General features: G+C 50.4%; 1 protein-coding gene across 2 annotated transcripts in view; it reads right to left on the minus strand.

The window, feature by feature from the left end:
- SEMA5B (semaphorin 5B) overlaps nt 1–18,718 on the minus strand; it is a 133,333-nt gene that overhangs the window by 34,527 nt on the left and 80,088 nt on the right. For both annotated transcript variants that reach the window (XM_066347393.1, XM_066347392.1), the window contains exons 2-4: nt 11,255–11,456; nt 6,076–6,175; nt 1,117–1,162 (exon numbers count right to left, since the gene is read on the minus strand). In XM_066347393.1, coding sequence (XP_066203490.1) covers nt 1,117–1,162; nt 6,076–6,175; nt 11,255–11,408 — 300 coding nt within the window. In that variant the 5' untranslated portion in view covers nt 11,409–11,456. The remainder of the gene's footprint in view (nt 1–1,116; nt 1,163–6,075; nt 6,176–11,254; nt 11,457–18,718) is intronic.

Raw genomic sequence — 18,718 nt, forward strand, 5'->3', positions numbered from 1 at the left:
AGAGCAGACAGACCAATAAATGGCTGAGTGGCATTTCCTTTCAATTTTTTCTAGTTTCTTCTGATGGGCACACCTGCTCTACTCCCTTAAATCTCCCCCCTGGAAATCAGCTGCATTGGCTCCTGGTAGGAGAACCAGGAGAAGCTAGAAGATACCAGACCAGAATGTCACACCAGGTCACCAAGGAGGTATCCCCTTCCCTAACTGACCTTTGAAGTGACACTGTATACCAAACAGCCCAGCGCCCGACCAGCTCATTGTACCATTCTCTAGTTTGTTATAGCCATCATCATCATCTACTTTTCTTGGGTATACTGGGGGGTCAGAGACTCTGCTTGTCTTACTGACCCAGCTCAATTCAGATACACCGTAAGTGCTCGATGAGTGCTTGATCGCTGGGAGACCAGCAAGCCCCCTGGACACGCGGACTGAGGCTCCCTCTCCTTGAATAAAGAGATAGCCTTCCTTTCTTTGGAATATTTGCCCTGTGCAGAGATGGTGTGGTATCTGTTTTTCAATCTGGGATAAATATCCTGGATCAAGAAGTCCTATTAAAATGCCTCCCAAAGCACTTAGGGAATTGTGCTTGGGAGTCCTTCTTAGCAGTAGATAATAAATAAGTCACAGCTCAGTGAAAATTCTGTGTGAGAAGGGAATCACTGACAGGCCAGGCTCAGAAAGGAATCAGGGACAGCCTGTCCCTTGAGACCCAAACTCAGAGATCCCCCTGTGGATTTAGGCGCCAGACTTAGAAAGACCAACTATTCTAGTTTTCCTAGGACTGTCCTGGCTGTAGCACCACAAGTCCTGCATCCTGAGGCTCCTCGGTCCCAGGAAGCAGGAACAGTAGGCCACCCTACTTCTGATGCTCTTTTCCTCCACGGCACAGGAAGGAGCCCTGTGTGTGCCTCCATGCTTAGGTGGCCGCACCCCACTTCCAAATACTTTCCCAGAGGTTACCTCCGTAGCCAGCGATGGCCCACGGCCAGTGATAAGAGCCTGGGGCTTCTATTTTCAACCTTAGGGGTTATGTTTCAAATCTTGCTCCTTGTGCCGCCCCAGTCAGGGTCCCAAATACCAGGGAAATGACAAGGAAGGGAAGGGAAGCGAATGTACCTGAAGGAGGGAGACATTGGCAAGGCTGAGCCTGAAGAGGTAGTTCCTGTGGAAACAGAAACGGAAATCGTGAGTCAGCCAGTTCTGCAGACAGGTCCCCAGGGAACAGCTGGCTCCTGCCTCACGGGGGTCAGGACGAGGCGCTGACCACACAGGGGCTTTGGTAAGCTGACCCCCAAGGAGAGCTCTACCTCCCGTAGCTCATTTTATCTTCACTGCAGCCCCAAGAGTAGAGAGGAAAAAAGTCCATTTTACAGATGAGGAAACAGGTTGGGTAAATGGCCCAAGGAGGAGTTAAAACCCAGAGATAGTAGGAGGAGGAGTTAAAACCCAGACTGTCTACTCCCAAAGCCCACATCAGCCATCCTGGCAAGTCCAGGGAGAAGCTCCCACCACTTTCCCAACTGTGGAGCCTGTTTCTATTCAACTTAAAGCGTTCTGGAGCTCTTTCAGGGGCCCAGACAGGCTACCTTCCTTCCCTCACCTCCCTCTCTGACCCACTCCCCTCTTCAAACAGGCTAGCCATCTTGCCCGGCTCCATGCCCAGCCCCCTGCAGTCCTGTCTGCTTCTCAAGTCCCGCGGTCCTTTCTGCAATAAGCGACAATGGTCACGACTTCTCTATGCCACCACCCTGGACTAGCCTGACTCCTCTTGCCCAGATTGCCCCCTCTGCCTCTTCACACTTCCCCTCCCCCGCAGTCTAGCCGGCACAGGGCTGCCAGACTCAAAGTCCTCAAACACCACTTTCATCGTATCAGCCTGCTGCTCAGAAACCTTAAATAAGGAAGCTGATATCCACACAAAAAACTGCCCACAGATGTTTATAGCAGCTTTATTCATAATTGCCCAACTTGGAAGCAACAATGATGTCCTTCAGTAAGTGAATAGATAAATAACCTGTGGTCCATCCAGACAATAGTATATTATTCAGTATTAAAAAGAAATGAGCTATAAAGCCATAAAAAGACAGAGAGGGACCTTAAATGCATATTATTAAGTGAAAGAAGCCAATCTGAAAAGGCTATATCCTGTATGATTCCAATTATATGACATTCTGGAAAAGGCACAACTAAGAGGCAGTAGAAGGCTCAGTGGTCACCAGGGGTTGGTGGCGGGGAGGGAGGGACAAATAGGCAGAGCACGGAAGATTTTCAGGGCAGTAAGAATCCTCTGTATGACACCATAATAATGGGTACATAGCATTATAAGTTTGTCCAAACCCACAGATGTATAGCACCAAAAGTGAACCATGTCCCAATGACCACTGCTTCTAGCTGGTAATGATTTAGGTAGACTGGAAAAGCCATCTGCAGCATGTGTGGAGATGGAGCTTCTGTTCTCCTCTGCCTGGAGAGATGAGACCAGGTTGCTTTTCCCTGGAGCTCTGTGACTGTGGTGTGGTAAAGAGAACCTTGGGATACACTAAACTGGGTGGCAAAGGTAGATTCATAATAGAAGTTGGCAAAAGGGGGAAAGACTTTGCTTAAAGGCTTTAATCACTGTAAAAAAAATAGAAGACTGGATAAAGAAGATGTGGCATATATAAAAAAATTAATAACGTTAAAAATAAAAAAATAAAAAAATAAAAAAAAGTGAACCATAACACAGTCTATGCACTTTGGATGATAATGATGTGTCAATGCAGGTTCAGCGATTGTAACAAACGTACCACTCTGGTGGGGGAAACTGCACGTCTGGGGCAGAGGTACATGGGAACCCTCTGTACCTTCCCATTAATTTTTCTGTGAACCTAAAACTACTCTTAAAAAAAAGTATGAATTAAAAATAAAAACCTTAAATAACAGTGATGATAATACTATTATCACTATCAGCTGAGCACTGAGAGTGTAGACTCTGGAGCCACGAGGCCACCACGCAGGGACTTGTAGGTGGCAGAAGCACGACAGTGACTGCAGGGTCACAGGGTGGGCCCTGCAGCGGAGGCGGGTGGAGAACAGCTCAGCCGCTGGCAGGGCCTTCTAGGGAGCAGCGCGGCGCTCGCAGCGCAGAGGGGAGCTGCCGGCTTCCTGCCTTCCTGCCTTCCTGCTGCGCGGGGCGGTGGAGACAGGGGGAGGGGGTGATGTGTGTTAAAATGCTTTATTAAATGTCAAGCAGATGTAAAATCTTGGTTTTCCCTAAGCGCTTTCTTTCCTTCTTACATCTTCCTTTGGTCATTCCTCTTTTCATTCCTGAAGTTTTTAGAAAGCATTGCTTTGGAAAGTTCTGGCCCACCTCGGCTGTGCTGAGAAGAGGAATGAGGAGAAGGCTGTGGTGCAGGCCAGAAGGAGGAGGGGCTCCACCCAGCGCGCCAGGCCCCAGGGAGACAGCGCGGGCTGGGACGCCTCTTCTCCAGCGCTGGCTCCTGGCCCAGACCCCACTCCGCTTCTCTGCTGTCCTGGCGGGCCTCGCCCACGACCTCGGCTCCGGCCTTCTGCCGTCCTTCCCCACCCCCACCCACCCGGCCCGGGGACAGATGGGCTCCAGCTATGTCTGCCCCAGCTGTCCGCTCAGGTAACACAGGCATCTGGCCACAGCTTTAAAGAATTAGGGGAAACACTGCATTTTTTAAAAATTTATTTTTATTCCATCAAAAGTCATTCAACACAACATTGCAGTTTGCTCTTCTGAGAGATAAGAACAGAGAGCAATCTCTGTAGCCTGACCCGCCCTAAATCTCTTATGAAACAAGGGAGGGGTGTAAATGAATAAAAAATGGCCCCCAGCCTCAATTCCAGAGGCCCAGGGGTTAGAAAGAAGAGGAAAATCTGACAGGAAGAAGGGAAGGTAAATGATCTAGAGAAAAGGAGAGAAAAAAGAAGCTAAGGACCCACTTCATTTGCTCCAAGAGGTGCAAGGGGCCAAGTCCAGGACCGATTTCCCCGAGGGCATAGCCAGGCCCAAGTACTCAGGAAAAGATAGGTGTCCCTCGATGTGGGGGAAGCCCCTGATTGGATCCGGAAGAGCAGTGTGGCCACAGGCCGGGGACCTAGTCTTCTGAGCATCTGTTTACTGGTCCATACAATGGGGCTACTCTCGGGCCACAGTTCCTGGTGTTATTGTGAAGATTAGATGACTTATTACATGCCTGACTGACCACATGTTTTAGATGCTCCGCTATATAAATGGTACCTAAGATGGTGCTTGGCATGTGGCAGGCACAGAACGCATTCAGCTTTTAAATGCTTCCACGAGGTTCAGAGCCAGATATCAGGACTTCTTTAAGTGCAAACGCAAAATGGGTGGAATCTGAATAAGGTGGAAGGACTTTATCAATATCAGCTTCCTGACTATAACGTACTATGTATGCAAGGTGTTACTATGAAGGGAAATGGGATGGCAGGTACATGGGTTGGATCTCTCGGTCTTATTTCTTACAACTGTGTGTAGATCTGCATTCATCTCAAAATAAAAAGTGAAACAATTATTCTCTTAGTTGAGAAAATTAAGTTCAGATTCTTGTAGACCCGCGTATGTACACATTACCGCTGGGAGGACACACAGCCCCACCACAGGGCGTGTCTCCGAGGAGGGGTTCCGCTTGGAGTGCGGAGGGGTGGCCCCGCTTTTCATGGTACACTGTTTTGTACTCTCTGGGTGTCATACCAGAACACATACTACTGATGCAATGTACTTAATTGAAAAATAAAAAACTAAAAATAAAATGCTTTCGGCTCAGCTTCACACAGTGCTGTGAGGTTGGCAGCACAGACCGTAACCCAGACCTTCCAGATAATGAAACTGAGGCTGAAAGGTGAAGCTCAGTCAGAACAAGACTGCAACTCATCCGCCCGGGACCAGAGTGCTGTCTTTGTCTTGCCTCCTTTTTCCATGGCAGTGAGGGGGTGGGGACACTCAGGAAAGCCCAAAGATCAAGGATGGTCAGCTACCTGGTGTAGCCTGGAGGTGTCCAACCTAGTAGCTACCGTCTGCCAACCCTAGATCCAAAGAATCGGGGCCTTCCAACCTAGTAGCTACCGTCTGCCAACCCTAGATCCAAAGAATCGGGGCCTCCGGGGGTGGGGAGCAGCTGCAAGCAGCACTGCGTAGGAGGAGATGACACCGACTGGCAGCACAAACTCTAGACTCGGTTCCGGCCTCAAAACTGCTGTCCTCTGCATATATTATCTTGAGGAGGCCCCTTCCCCTCTTCAGGCCTCTCTCAGCCTCTTCATGTTTAAATCAAAGGCAGCTGGATTAGACCAGCGATTCTCAAGCCTGAGTGTGCACTGGACTCACTTGGAGGGGCTGCTGAAATGCAGGTGGCTGGGCCGACTCCGGGAGTTTCTGATTCAGCAGGTCCGGGGTGGAGCCCCAGGATTTGTGTTTCTAGCAAGTTCCCAGATGTTGCTGGTGAGGCTGGTCCATTCTTTGAGACCCACTGGAATCGACCACCTTTAAGCTCCCTTCCCTACCAGAGCTGATGGTCTATGATTTTATGAGAATTATCTCCTCCTACTTCACCCCATTTAGTCCCCACAAGCCCTCCCTAGAGCATATTATCCTTTGGATACTGGACCTGAACATGGGCCTAAAGGTCAGGCAAAGGGAGGTTCTGCATAAAAGAAGCGCGGGGCCTGTGTCCCTGTGTCCCAGGTGCAGGTGGCTAGCTGGCCAGCAGGGGGCTCCGGGGCACCTTCTCCGTGGGGAGGATGCCAGGCTGGTCCGGGCAGCATGGCAGGGAGGGGGGAGGGTAGGAGGTGGCTTGCAGACACCCTGCTGTCAGTAACTGCAGCCAGTGAGGCTTGCTGAGATCCGGAGGTCTAGAAGTCACTTCTCCACCCCCAACCCCAAATGCTTCCTTCTGTGGGACACAGATTCAGACCCAGAGAAGGCCTGGAAGAGGGGAACAGGGGCTCAGCACACGGGAATGCCCACATTAGGCTCATCCCAGATAATATTCCCTCCACCCAATTCTAAGCACCCACACTCCTGGCCCCAACCCTCCTGCACCTCATTACCTGGCTCCCACGATGAGCTGGTTCCTGGAGGGATCCAGAGCTAGCTGGGAGAAATCCTGGGCTCCGGGGTAGGTGAAGTTAGAGACCCAAGGCTTCAGGTCTGGGGGAGGGAGAGGCAAACATTCAGTTACTGTTGGACCAGGGGCTCCCAGCTGCACCAGCATGGGGCAGGGGAAGAGAAGGGCTGCAGTCAGGCTGCAGTCAGGGTATGGTGAGGGGGGGGTGCGAGGAGGCCTGTGAGCAGCCAGCTGTGGGGTGGGGATGGGGGTGTCGCTGTCCCTACTATGTTCCCTAGCTCAAAGAAAGGCTCCACCTGCCCCCAGCTGCCCAAAGGGAGACCTGTGATCCTCCCTGACTCCCCCAGATCCTCACTAGCTGCATCAAACACGCTGGCAAATCCTGACTGTTGTACATCCAGCTGTCTCTGAAATCTGTCCATCTTGCCCTCTGCTCCCCAACCCTCCACCCAAGCCACCAGCATCTCTTGCCTAGACTGGTGGCAACAGCCTCCTAACTGGCCTGATTTCCGCTCCTGCTCTTCCGGTCCCTTTCCCTTGAGACAACCAGAGTGATCGTTCTAAAATGCAAATCTGGCTGTGTCACTCTCCAGCTTGGAGCCCTTCAAAAGCTCCCTGTTGCCCTGAGAAAAAGTCCCAGTTCCTGTGAAGGCCTTCAGGTTCTGACTGCACTGTCCTCCAGCTCAGGAGCCTGGCACATCACTATGTAGTGACCCATGGAGAGAGGGACGCTTCATCTCCCCCCACGCCACCCCAGACTCCTCCCCAGCACACTCAGCGAGAACGCAGTGCACTTCTCTGTACCTATTCCACAAGAGCCTGCAAACTTTGGCACTTCCGTTCTCCTTCAATGGAACGGTTTCTGTTCACCCCCATCCCCACCCACTTCCTCCAAGAAGCCTCCTGTGACTTCCCCAAGCCAGAATGAGGGGCTCCCATAGACCCCTACTTTACTGTCATTCAAAGCTCTCCTCTCTCTGAGTGTCTGTCCCAGTGCTTTGTCCTGGGGAATAGGGAAGATCTTGCTTCTTGGATCTCCAGCACCTGGCAGTGTTTGAATGAATGTACAACTAATTCTCAAATCCCTGCTGTACAAAAAAGAATCAGGATATCAGACGAGGCTCCACAGAGAGTGCTTGGTCAGTGTCCATCCCTGTCTCAGCCAAGGCCAAAGCCTTTCCCGGGCATTGGGTGGGCAGGGGAGAGACCTGCAGTCTCTGGGTGGATGGGCAGCGGAGTGGGGAGGGTACTTGGGGAACAGTACCCAGCTGACTCCTTGTTTCCCTTCTGTGGAGATCAGCTTCTCCCACCTTGGCGCATGGCCCCTTAACAGCTCCCCCTCACCCCTGCCTCACGGATGGAAGGGAACTGACCGGAGGGACAGAGGGAGCCTTGAGCAGAGGAACATTCATGCTGGTGGGGGGAAAGATGAGGGAGGAATGTGAGGCCTTGAGCTTTCTCCCCACAGCACATTAGCGATCAGCTCACAGGAGGCCCAAAGGAGTGTGTGTGCGTATGTGTAATCCAAGGGAAATAAATCATTGCTCATTATCCCTCCACTATAGAGTAAAAGCAGCCCTTCATTTCTGCACGACAGGCAAACACTTAATCGCTCGCTGGAGAACTGGAGGTTTTGCGAGTTGGATGTTTTTCAGAAAATTGTGATATGCATAATTTAAAAAGAAGAAGAAGAAGAAAGAAATTCTGCAACAAAATGAAGCTAACCCCTTGGGTCTGCCTCTGCCCCCAGCTGGTGACTATAAGTTGGCAACTCTGGTCATGCAGTTACAATGACATTTGTGGTATAGGGAATAGATCTAGAGTCAGGTAAGCTGGGTTTTTAGCTGACTTCAAGGCCACTCTCAGAAATCCTGGTAGGAGATTGTTCCACTGTAGAGACTAAGCCAAGGGTCCTCTTCCTCCAGGAAGCCTTCCTAGATTATTATCTCTCCAACCTATCTTATTATGTTTCATATTTTCTCTACCCTTTCTGTTCCATTTACATTGTATGTTATTGTCACTCTGAATGTGCTAGTGTGTTTTCTCTCTGTGTGTGTAGGTGTGTGTGTGTGTGTGTGTGTGTGTGTGAAGGGTTTGCCCGTCTCCATCAGACTGGCTGCTCCCCAACAGTAGCAACTGGGTCACACTTTAATTCCCTCTTTCCTCCCAATAGAGGCATTCCACACGTGAACAGCCAAACAGGGAAAGAGGCGGCCTGACTGGTCTGCAGCAAACCAGGAGGAACTCCATCCGGGGACTTCTCAGCTCAGTCTCTGCTCAGGCCAGTCCTTGGGGAGGAGAGGAGACGGAGAGGAAACAGGGCAGGAGTCAGGATGACAATGAGGAGATGGGGGGGTCAGGGAAGTGAAGAGCAGAGACAGAGACCCTTTCCAGTTTCTGTCCCTCACCCCTAATGCAGAAGGGCCCAACACGGGCCAAGGGGAACAGGAGAGAGGGGAGACGTGCAGCCCGGTGGTCCTGGGGGAGTCTTTTGGGAATGGAGCCAGCTGCCCCTGATTAAACAGGCAAAGAGGACCAGAGGGAAGGCTGTCTTTAAAACGCCAAGCACGTCTGAGCTCCGTGTGCACCGAAGGCTTTGGACAGCGTCTTTAAGAGAAAAATGACATTCTCCATGACGCTCCTGTGATTTTAATTATGTATAGTCCATTCAATTACCCACTTTGTGGATTAACCACTGCCAGTGTTAACTCCATATTGGCTTCTCCCTGCTGCCTAGAAAGGCCGTGCTGTGGCAACAGGAAAAAAGATGCAGGTCAAAGAGAAACGCAGGTGGGTCCCCCTTAAAAGAAACGCACAGCGGAAAATTTAGCTGTACCAAACAGGAAAAACGTCAGATTTTTGCAACTGGCAGCTGTTCTAGGGTATTTAGAGGTTATTCATAGATCATTCGGGTGTCGGGGGAGACGGAAACGCAAAGCCACAGGATTGGAAGCCTACCGAGCAGTCAGAAATCAAGTGTAACATACGAGGGGATCCTGGAAGCTGGGCGGGGGCTGGTGCGGGGCTGGATCATGGCAACTTCTCTGGCACACAGTGTCACCCAGAAGACTGTCAATCACCCAGCATCAGTTGAGTCCCTACTGTGTGCTCAGACACCAGTCCTGGTCCAGGACCAACTGCACTAGGGGGCCAAAGGGAGTGACATTAAAGAAACAAGAGATATACTTGAGCACTCAGAAGAAATCCTGTTCACCTCTGATGCCCCACATTGTCTAGCTCTGGGTCTGGGGTCGAGCAGGGCCCAATAAAAAATTTAGCGAATGGATAGGGAGACCCAAAACTGTCAGTCAGAATGGGAAAGGAGGCGAGGTGGTTTAGGTTAGGAGGGCTGAGAGGAAAAGCACAGACGAGGCCACTCTCCAGGACTGTCAGTCTAGGATGACAGACCATCTCCTCTTGCCTGGATCTAAGGGAATTCCTTAGTGACTCTGCGTCAACCACCAATGTCAGCCTGCGCCTCGTTCCTATATTCTGAAAGAGGGTGCAGTGGCAAGTCAAGTAACTAACACGTGAAGGTAAAAAACGGTGTCAGGGAAGCCTGGCACTCCTGGAACACCTCTTCCACATCTCTGCCGTCACCACCCGCCCAATCTGCTCCCGCACAGACCAGCCCGGCTGTGGGACAGCGAGTCCCCGTTCCCGTCCCACTGTCCCTGCCCCCAGAATCAGCCACGCCCACAGCCCCTGGCGAAGCCCCTGAGAAGAGACGCTTTATTAGGAGCAGCCACAGGAGCCCCCAATGAGAGGAGGGACAGCCCTCAGCCTTCAGAATCCGGCTCCTGTCCCCCACTTGGTCCTCAACTTCGGTGACACCAGCAGCACTTCAGGAACCATAGGAAGGCTGAGCATGTGTGTGCTTTTGTAGGCTTAAGGGCATTGCTAATTTACTGCAACCCACTTAAGCCTTCAAAATCTGGCTCCCAGCTCAAACAAGATAGCACAGAGAAAACAGCTGGAAAACCTCCCCAAGACAGGAGACAGGAGCAGCCAGCCGGGAGTCCCACACTTCTATACCCACAGCCCCCACACTCCTATTCATGTGGGCCCCTCACCCCCAAGCCCCATGCCAGCCTCAGACTCATGGGTTTGTTTTCCCACTCCCGTTCCCATCTTGCCCCTCCTGATGGGCTGTGTGGAATCCCAGACAGGTGTGTATGTCCCCCCACCTAGGGCCCCTGTGGGTGGAGCGCTTGATCACTCCCCCCTGGGGAGTGAGTAGTCAGGAGGCTGGGACAAGTCTCTCCAACCCTTTGCACCTCAATCCCCCATTTGCAAAAGAAGGTGAGAGCCTAGCCCCGCCTCTCCGCCAGGGTTACTGTGAAGGGGAAATAGGACAAGTATTTACCAGACTTAAGAACCTGGGGATCCCTGAGACTACATCGGTGTGAGCTTCGACGAGGTGATTGACCCAAAGTGTCCGTGTGGTTATAGCACCACCAGGGATCCCCATACTGGTTCACAGCTCATAAGAGAACATCCGGGAAGCTCCAGTACTTGTGTTTTGCTTTGTTTGTAGATTACGGTCAAATATATATACTAATTTTAGAAACTCTTACTATGAACTAGTGAACTCCTCAGAATATGTCCAGTGAGTCACAAATGCCCAGTTTGGGAAACACTTCTATTGGACACGCTCATGCCCTCCCTTGACAGACAAAGGAGTTATTAGTCACCAGGGCCCCTTTCATGGGGAGTTCCCAGGACTCCAGAGACGGGCATCCCTGCAGCTCTCTTAGAGCAGACAGAAGCTCTGCAGAAGTCACTGGGCACCTTTAAGGAGTGACTCACCTTCGTTTTTCTCCCTAGGAAGCCATGGCATATATATAGCCCATGTTTCCAGAAGAGCTAGAGCTGAGACAACCAACCAACCCTCAACCAGCCCACCCAGGGTGTCCACACCCTGTTCTCTAGCAAAGAAATCCCAGAGAAAGAAACATGAATGAAGATTCTGAATAAATTGTCTGAGATAAAAATCAGACTCCTCCTGCCCATGGCTGACATTCTTCTTTTGAATCTCTGTACCCTACAAAAAAAAATGGTCATTCCAGGACTTCCAGCAGCCAGAAGGACCCTGCCAGGTCTGAGCCGAGTCCTTCACACATGGTCATTGCAGAAAGAATAGAGTGGGAAGTGGCTCTTACCTGCAAAGGCCACAGTGGGGTGTTCCCTCAGGGCACACAGTTGCTGCCCACTGCTGGGATCACTGGTGACATCCTGGGAGCTGGAGAGGTGAAACACCAGCAGGGTGAGGCTGGGTGGCAACAGGATGACAGCCAGAGGTCCTAGGAGCACCATGGTGGCCCCTCCGGGGTCCCCGCTCCCAGAGGCAGGCTACGGGAAGACCTGCAATGCAGACATTCAATCTCACCACATGCTCCCTTGGCAACACCCATCTCTCCCACATTCCTCCTGGTTGGCAGTGGCCCCACAGCCTTGTTTTTTGTTTGTTTAAATCAATTTATATTTTATTTGTTAGAGTTTATTCTGCTGTTGTAATGCAAAGTTATAGATCATATCTTGAAAGCTAATTTCTCTTGGAATGGTATTCTACACAAAACTGACAAATTATAGAGCATTTTCTATTATGATCCCAAATGGCTTAAAATCTGTTTTAATAATAAAGTTGATATCTTTGGGATTTTAACAAAATGAAGCTAGGACAAACGAATAGCCAGTTGTAAAAGGATAAATTTGAATCCATAACTCACACCTTATAATAGGAAAAATTCCAACTGGATAAAAGCTTAAATGCTAAGAATAAAACCAACAAAATACTAGAAGAAAATGTAGGCGGTAATCTTTGTAACCTTGGCATGGACTCAAAATCTAGAAGCTATTAAAGAAAAGACTGACAAATTTAATCGTATAGAAATCACAAACTTCTGCGTGAACCTCAAAATAAACAACATCAAGCAAAATCAAAATGCAAATAACAAACTGGAAAAAATATTTGCAATTCATATCACAGACAAGGGGCTAATATTCCTACTATGTAAATAACTCCTGGGATTCAAGGGGAAAACAGTCAACAATCCAGTAGAAAAAGAATATAATTGCAAACCAGGTTTAAAGATATGAATGAGCCCTGGCCGGTTGGCTCAGCGGTAGAGCGTCGGCCTAGCGTGCGGAGGACCCGGGTTCGATTCCCGGCCAGGGCACACAGGAGAAGCGCCCATCTGCTTCTCCACCCCTCCCCCTCTCCTTCCTCTCTGTCTCTCTCTTCCCCTCCCGCAGCCAAGGCTCCATTGGAGCAAAGATGGCCCGGGCGCTGGGGATGGCTCTGTGGCCTCTGCCTCAGGCACTAGAGTGGCTCTGGTCGCAACATGGCTACGCCCAGGATGGGCAGAGCATCGCCCCCTGGTGGGCAGAGCATCGCCCCTGGTGGGCGTGCCGGGTGGATCCCGGTCGGGCGCATGCGGGAGTCTGTCTGACTGTCTCTCCCTGTTTTTCAGCTTCAGAAAAATGAAAAAAATAAAAAAATAAAGATATGAATGACACTTATTTTCACTCATCATAAGAGCAACGCAAATTAAAACTTAGACTGAAACACCTCTGTTCGCCTATCAGTTTAGCAAAAATCTGAATTAGATAACACACTGCTGGCGAGGCCGTGGGAAAAGAGGCGCTCTCATTTATAGCTAGGTGGGTGTGCAGAGTGATGCATCCTGTGGAGGGGAATCTGACAATAGCTGACGAAACGGCAGAGGTATTTCCCCTTTGACCTAACTTCTGAGGGTTCTAGACCAGGGCTACTCAACGTATGGTCCATGCACCAGTGCTGATTTACAAACTGTGATGACTCTGGCAAGATCAACGCAGAAATTTGCAGGCAAGTGTTAAAAAACAAACAAACACCCTTTATAGTTATTTGACAGTAATTTTTATGTCTACTGGATCCAATAATAAAATATTTGGGCTTGTATTTTGCAGGGTTTTTTTTTCAATTCACTTCTTTAGGGATTCACTTTTATTAAATTTTACATGATCATCCACCTGCGACAGACTGTAAATTGAAAAGTAAAACCTGTTTCTTCATTACAGATAATTGAGAAACAAAATAGACTACAGAGGCACTTGCCCACGTGTAAAGTCACTTATGCATAGGATCGATCGTTCCTGTGCCCTTCTTTGAAATAAGAGAAGACAGGAAACAACCAAATAGCTAGCAACCAGAAACTGCTTGAATAGCTGTGGTATATCTTTGTGATGGAATAGTGTGCAGCTCCAGAAAAGAATGACGACTTTTCCCTAGATTTTTGAGATGGAGAAATCTCCAGGGATAGTAAGTGAGAAAAGCAAGGTGCACAACAGTCGTTAGCACCATGCTACCGTTTGTGCAAAAAGGAGGGCAGAGATAAGTACACTTACATCTGCTTAGCTTCGCATTCACATACGCTAGAAAAATAAACCAATCTAATTAAAAAATAAAACTAATAAGTAGCAAAATAGTGATCTAGGCTTCCCAATATATACCTTTTTATATTATTTTCATTTTTGAGTATTAAATATGTTTACTATTATCTAGGCCCAAAGAAATTTTTAAACCTTTTTAAAAACTACTTTTGTTTTCCTAACACTTCTAATATGGAACACCGGACAGCTGCGCTGGTGGCCTGACTCACAGCCTCTGCACCAGCTGCCCCGCCTCCTGCTTGGGCCCAGCCACTGTGCCACCGAGCAAGCAACCCCTCATCCCGCACAGGTTGCTAAGTGAGTGACCTTCTGGTGTCACTTTCCCCATCTGCAAAATGAAAGGTTGATCTAGCTTGGGGACTTGCCAACCAAGGGACAGGGCAGGGGAACCAATCAGAATTACTTCCACTGGGGGTGGAGGCCTGGAGCCACGAGGTGAGTGATTCCAAAGGTGATTCAGCCAGTCCCCTGGGGGATTAGAGGCCTTCGGCTTCAGACTTCCGTCCCTCTCTAAGACTCAGTTCCTGCCTGACCTGTGGTGGCGCAGTGGATAAAGCGTTGACCTGGAAATGCTGAGGTCGCCGGTTCGAAACCCTGGGCTTGCCTGGTCAAAGGAATTGATGCTTTCAGCTCCTCCCCACCTTCTCTCTCTGTCTCTCTCTCCCTCTCTGTCTCTCTCCTCTCTAAAATGAATAAATAAAAAAAATTAAAAAAATAAAAAGACTCGGTTCCTAAGCCCTTCCGTTTCTCTCCTTCCTACTGCCACTACATCACCTCCGGTCTGGAAAGTTGGAGCAGGATGGTTTCCCTCAGGCCCAAGTTTGCCTCACTGTGTGTGAGAGATGGGATAGCACCTATCCTTGCATCGCTGCAAGGCTTCAAGGAACCGCCCCCACCACACAAGGTGTGTGCCCAGCAGCCCCCTTCTCCTTCCTCTGCCCCATCCTGCATCCTGGGGCAAAGGTTCCTAGAGCACCTCTTTGATCCCCCTGAGCAAAGGCTCTCTGGGAGGGAGGTCTGGCCTGGGTTTATTCCCCCGGAGTGATTTTTCACACCGTCATTCACTGAGTTATTTACTCCTCAGGGCTAAACTGGGTCCTCCCTGCTGCCTGGGGCTTGGCACTGCTGTCCCATCTCTGGTGTCTCCTTTCCCTGACACTGATCCTGGCCTGGGGACTGGGGAGTCAAAGGACAGCTCCAACCCTCTGGCCAGTCACCCTGTGCCCAACTCCCCGCTCTTCTCCTGGCCACTGTGTGACTCTGGGAAAAAGCCGTAACTTCTCCCTGACTTAGTTTCCCCAAATTGTGAGTGAGAATAGCAAAATCAACTCCCTCAGCAGATTTAAGTTTAAAAGGAATTACTATCTTCAAAAGGCCTGGACGGTGCCTGGCAGACAGTGAGCATCCGTTAGTGGGAACTCCCGATGCCCTGGGGGGTGAGGGGACTGGGGGGTCTCCTTCTGCCCTCTGCCACCTGTGCTGGATGACTTCTATTTGTCCCTGCACTCTCTCCTCCTTCCTGCTCTGGGAAACCCCTTCCTCTGTTCAGCCAGTGGTGGAGGGGAGGGCACAGGCAGTGGATGGGTGGGGGGAGACAGCAGAGTGAGCTCCTGCCCAAGCTTCTCTGCCTTTAGGTTTCAGCAAGCCACCCCTCCCCGCCCTCCCGCCTCTCCTCAGGCTCAGGGGTAGCACCCTGTCCTTACCCCCCAGGGTACCCATCGTGAGCACTCCCAAATGCTCCCAGAGTCATTCCCAAATCCCTTCCCACAGCTTTGTAAGTAGCTCTTCTATTAAACTGCCCTCCCATTGCCCGTCTGTTTCCTTGGGGGTTACAACACCTAATTGGTGATATCCAATGCATAGTCAAACATCATATTTTTATTTTTTATTATTATTATTATTATTATTATTATTTTGTATTTTTCCGAAGCCAGAAACGGGGAGGCAGTCAGATAGACTCCCACATGCGCCCAACCGGGATCCACCCGGCACGCCCACCAGGGGGTGATGCTCTGCCCATCGGGGCATCACTCTGTTGCGACCAGAGCCACTCTAGCGCCTGAGGCAGAGGCCACAGAGCCATCCTCAGCACCCGGGCCAACTTTGCTCCAATGGAGCCTCAGCTGCGGGAGGGGAAGAGAGGGACAGAGAGGAAGGAGAGGGGGAGGGGTGGAGAAGCAGATGGGCGCTTTCCCTGTGTGCCCTGGCCGGGAATCGGACTGGGATTCCTGCACGCCAGGCCGACGCTCTACCACTGAGCCAACCGGCCAGGGCTCACCCATCATGTTTTTAGACCTTAACTGAGCTTTTCCTCTCTCAGCTGCTCAGGACATCTAAGGTGTTAGGGCAACTACCCTCCCCTCATTATTCCCAATCTGCCCCTGTCCCCTACTCCCTCCCCAGGCCTCCTTGCCACCCCACCCCAGGTCTGATCGCTATCACTACAGCCCCCAAGCCTGCTCATCTGTGTGGCCAGATCCTGAGCTCTGGGGCCTGAATTAGGAGCACATCCTGAACCTCTTCCCCTCCCTGGGACCTCAGCCCTTGAAGTACCTAATTTTCACAGCAGAAGTTCCACTCGCTTATGGTTTCTATGTAAATATGTCTTCCCAGTTCCTACTGAATCAATAATTGCTAGATTAATATCACTTCCTCTACCTGGGCTCCAGCACAGCGTGTCTGCTGTTCGAGGAGAAAGGAAGGACACAGCGTATAGGTGGTGGGGGGGAGAGAGGGGGCAGGACCTGATTCCAGATCTTCTGCACCCCATGAGGGAGGAGAAGAAGCCAGAGCAGCCCACCGCACACAAACCACAGACCAGAGAGTCATCGGAGATAGACAGACCGTACACTAATCAGGGAGGAGGCAGGATTGGCCTTTCTTCAGATGAGCATTCTAATCCTTAGGAGTGCCCCTGACCCAGGGGCCCCACGGGGGCTCACACACAGGCTTGTTTGGCGGTCACATTCAAGCACTCCCCTGCCCTTGGCAAGGAAGCCAATAGAGCCTAAGAAGGGTGTGAAAGGGGGTCAGATGGGTCCAGGCAGCAAGGAATGGGGCTGGGATGTGGGTGCTGATGGTCAGAGCTGAGCTCAGCGAGCCAGGGCTGGCAGCTGTACAAACGCCAGCAAATGGGGTGCCCGCGCTGAGAGATGAAGGAGAGCGTTAATCCCCACCCACATCACTGGGACTGTTACGGGGACTGACTTTTGGAACAGACTTCTAGACACGTGGTGGGAGGTGAGGGGGTGACTTCCCAGCTCCCAAGAATTCCTCGTCTTTGGAAGTTACCTCCCCTCCATCCACAGATCAAAGGAGTAGGCCCCTGGCAGCCTCACAATTACACCTGTCCCCATGCCATCATAGCTGTTTGCACCAGGGAGAGTCATGCGGTTAAAACAGACCAATCAGACGCTTTCCCGTGGCATTTTTGGTATATAACAAGACACGCCCTTGAGGCAGGTCGGTCTTTCTAGAGGAACCTGGAACTTATAATGTGGACCGGGTGGAGTGGCCATCTTCCATCCGTCACCTGGGCTGAGGAGAGGAGCAGAGAAAATCCGAAGACAGAGACCAGTGACAGGAGACAGAGAGCAGAAACTCTCTGGGCAGCTGACAACCTTCCAGTTCCCAGTTCTAGCCCTTTCCTGAGGTCTGACTACATTCCACTTCCATGAGCCACCCTCCCCCACCCCTGTAATAAAATTTGCCCTGTTTTTGCTTAAATCGGTCAGAGTTGTGTCAGACCCAGAGTTGCCTATGCAGTGTTGTCTCCGCAGCATTGCCTCCTCGTGTCCCTTCCTGCATTGGTGTGGCGTGGGGGGCAATGTGCCCTGTTCAAAGCCATTCCTAGGTTTTCAGACGGGGGTGGCCAGTGAGAGGCAGGAGGAAGTCATCGGTGGGCTTTTGGGGAAAAGCTCTAAGAGGGCTTTTTTTTCTTTCTGCCTGGCCTACAGGTAGGACAGATGGTGCTACATTTGTCTCCACTGCTTTAAGTGACCGTCAGCCAAGTGATAAGGATCGTGGCACAGACAGCTAGGTGGAACCTGGGATGTTGAAGACAGAACCAGCTGTGGTCTGCCTGTCTCCACACTCCTCCATGCTTGACCACCTCCGTTCTGTCCCCATTTCCCTGTCCGTAAAATGGGGAGAATAACCACCTACGTCATAGAGGTGTTTTTGTCTAACAGGCTTTGAATAGCACCTGCCACAAATTAGACATTGCATAAGTCATGGTTATTATTATATACGATTACTATTATTTGAGAACAATTCACTCCTAATGTACTCATACCCCAGTTTCTCAGTTACATTAGCCAAGTGTAACTCTGGTCCCACATAATCTAGTTTCTCATACTTAAAACCAACACTCCTAAGACAGGCAAGAACCGCTATTCTTAACATGTTTGCCTGATCTGATGTTAAAATAATCCTAGAATTTCTCTTCTGGCAGTGTGTAGAAGGAGCCAGCCAACCTTCCCGAGGTTGCAGAGTTCCATGGGAAGTTCTGAGCTGGGGGTGCTGCCAGATCTACATGCAAATCTTTGTTTCATCACCCGCACAATTAGCTGACTAGTCCCCTGTCTTAGGGAGAATGCTCGCGATGCAAGCAGAGGTAAGTCTGGCACAGAATGGGGCCTTTATGAAATATGTTTATATCAATGAATTCATATACATAAAATATTCAACTAGTTACCTATGTGTTTGCCCCAGGTTCATTGTTGATTCATTTATACACAACTTCACTGAGCACTGAATACCTCGTATGTGCTGGGCCTGGTATAGATAGGGAAAGTGAGGGAGAAGAAATACCCATATGACAAAACTATGTTCCCTACTTCCAGGAACTTATAGTCTGATTAGAAGAGAGGAGACATTTCTCCAAAGAACACTATATTGCAAGGCAGAGCCAGTGACCGACCTGGGCCTGGGTCCAGATGAATAAGGGGGCACAGAATGCCTGTGCTCTACCCTGGCTCAGGGCTGCTGTCACTGGCTCTGCGGCAGGGTGCTTGGTCTCGGAGGTGGAGGAAGGGAGGCACAGTGGCAGCTGACTCTTGCTATTTTGGGAAACCTCCAGTGATAAGGAGAGCATTTTCCCAAATCACTGGCACGGCTTCTATTGCCTTCTCTCCTGCTGTTGCCCCAATTCCCTGTGGTCCCCGATACGGGGTCTCTAATGGTGCCTGGAG

This window comes from Saccopteryx leptura, chromosome 8, assembly GCF_036850995.1.
Source record: "Saccopteryx leptura isolate mSacLep1 chromosome 8, mSacLep1_pri_phased_curated, whole genome shotgun sequence".
Taxonomy (NCBI): Eukaryota; Metazoa; Chordata; class Mammalia; order Chiroptera; family Emballonuridae; genus Saccopteryx; species Saccopteryx leptura.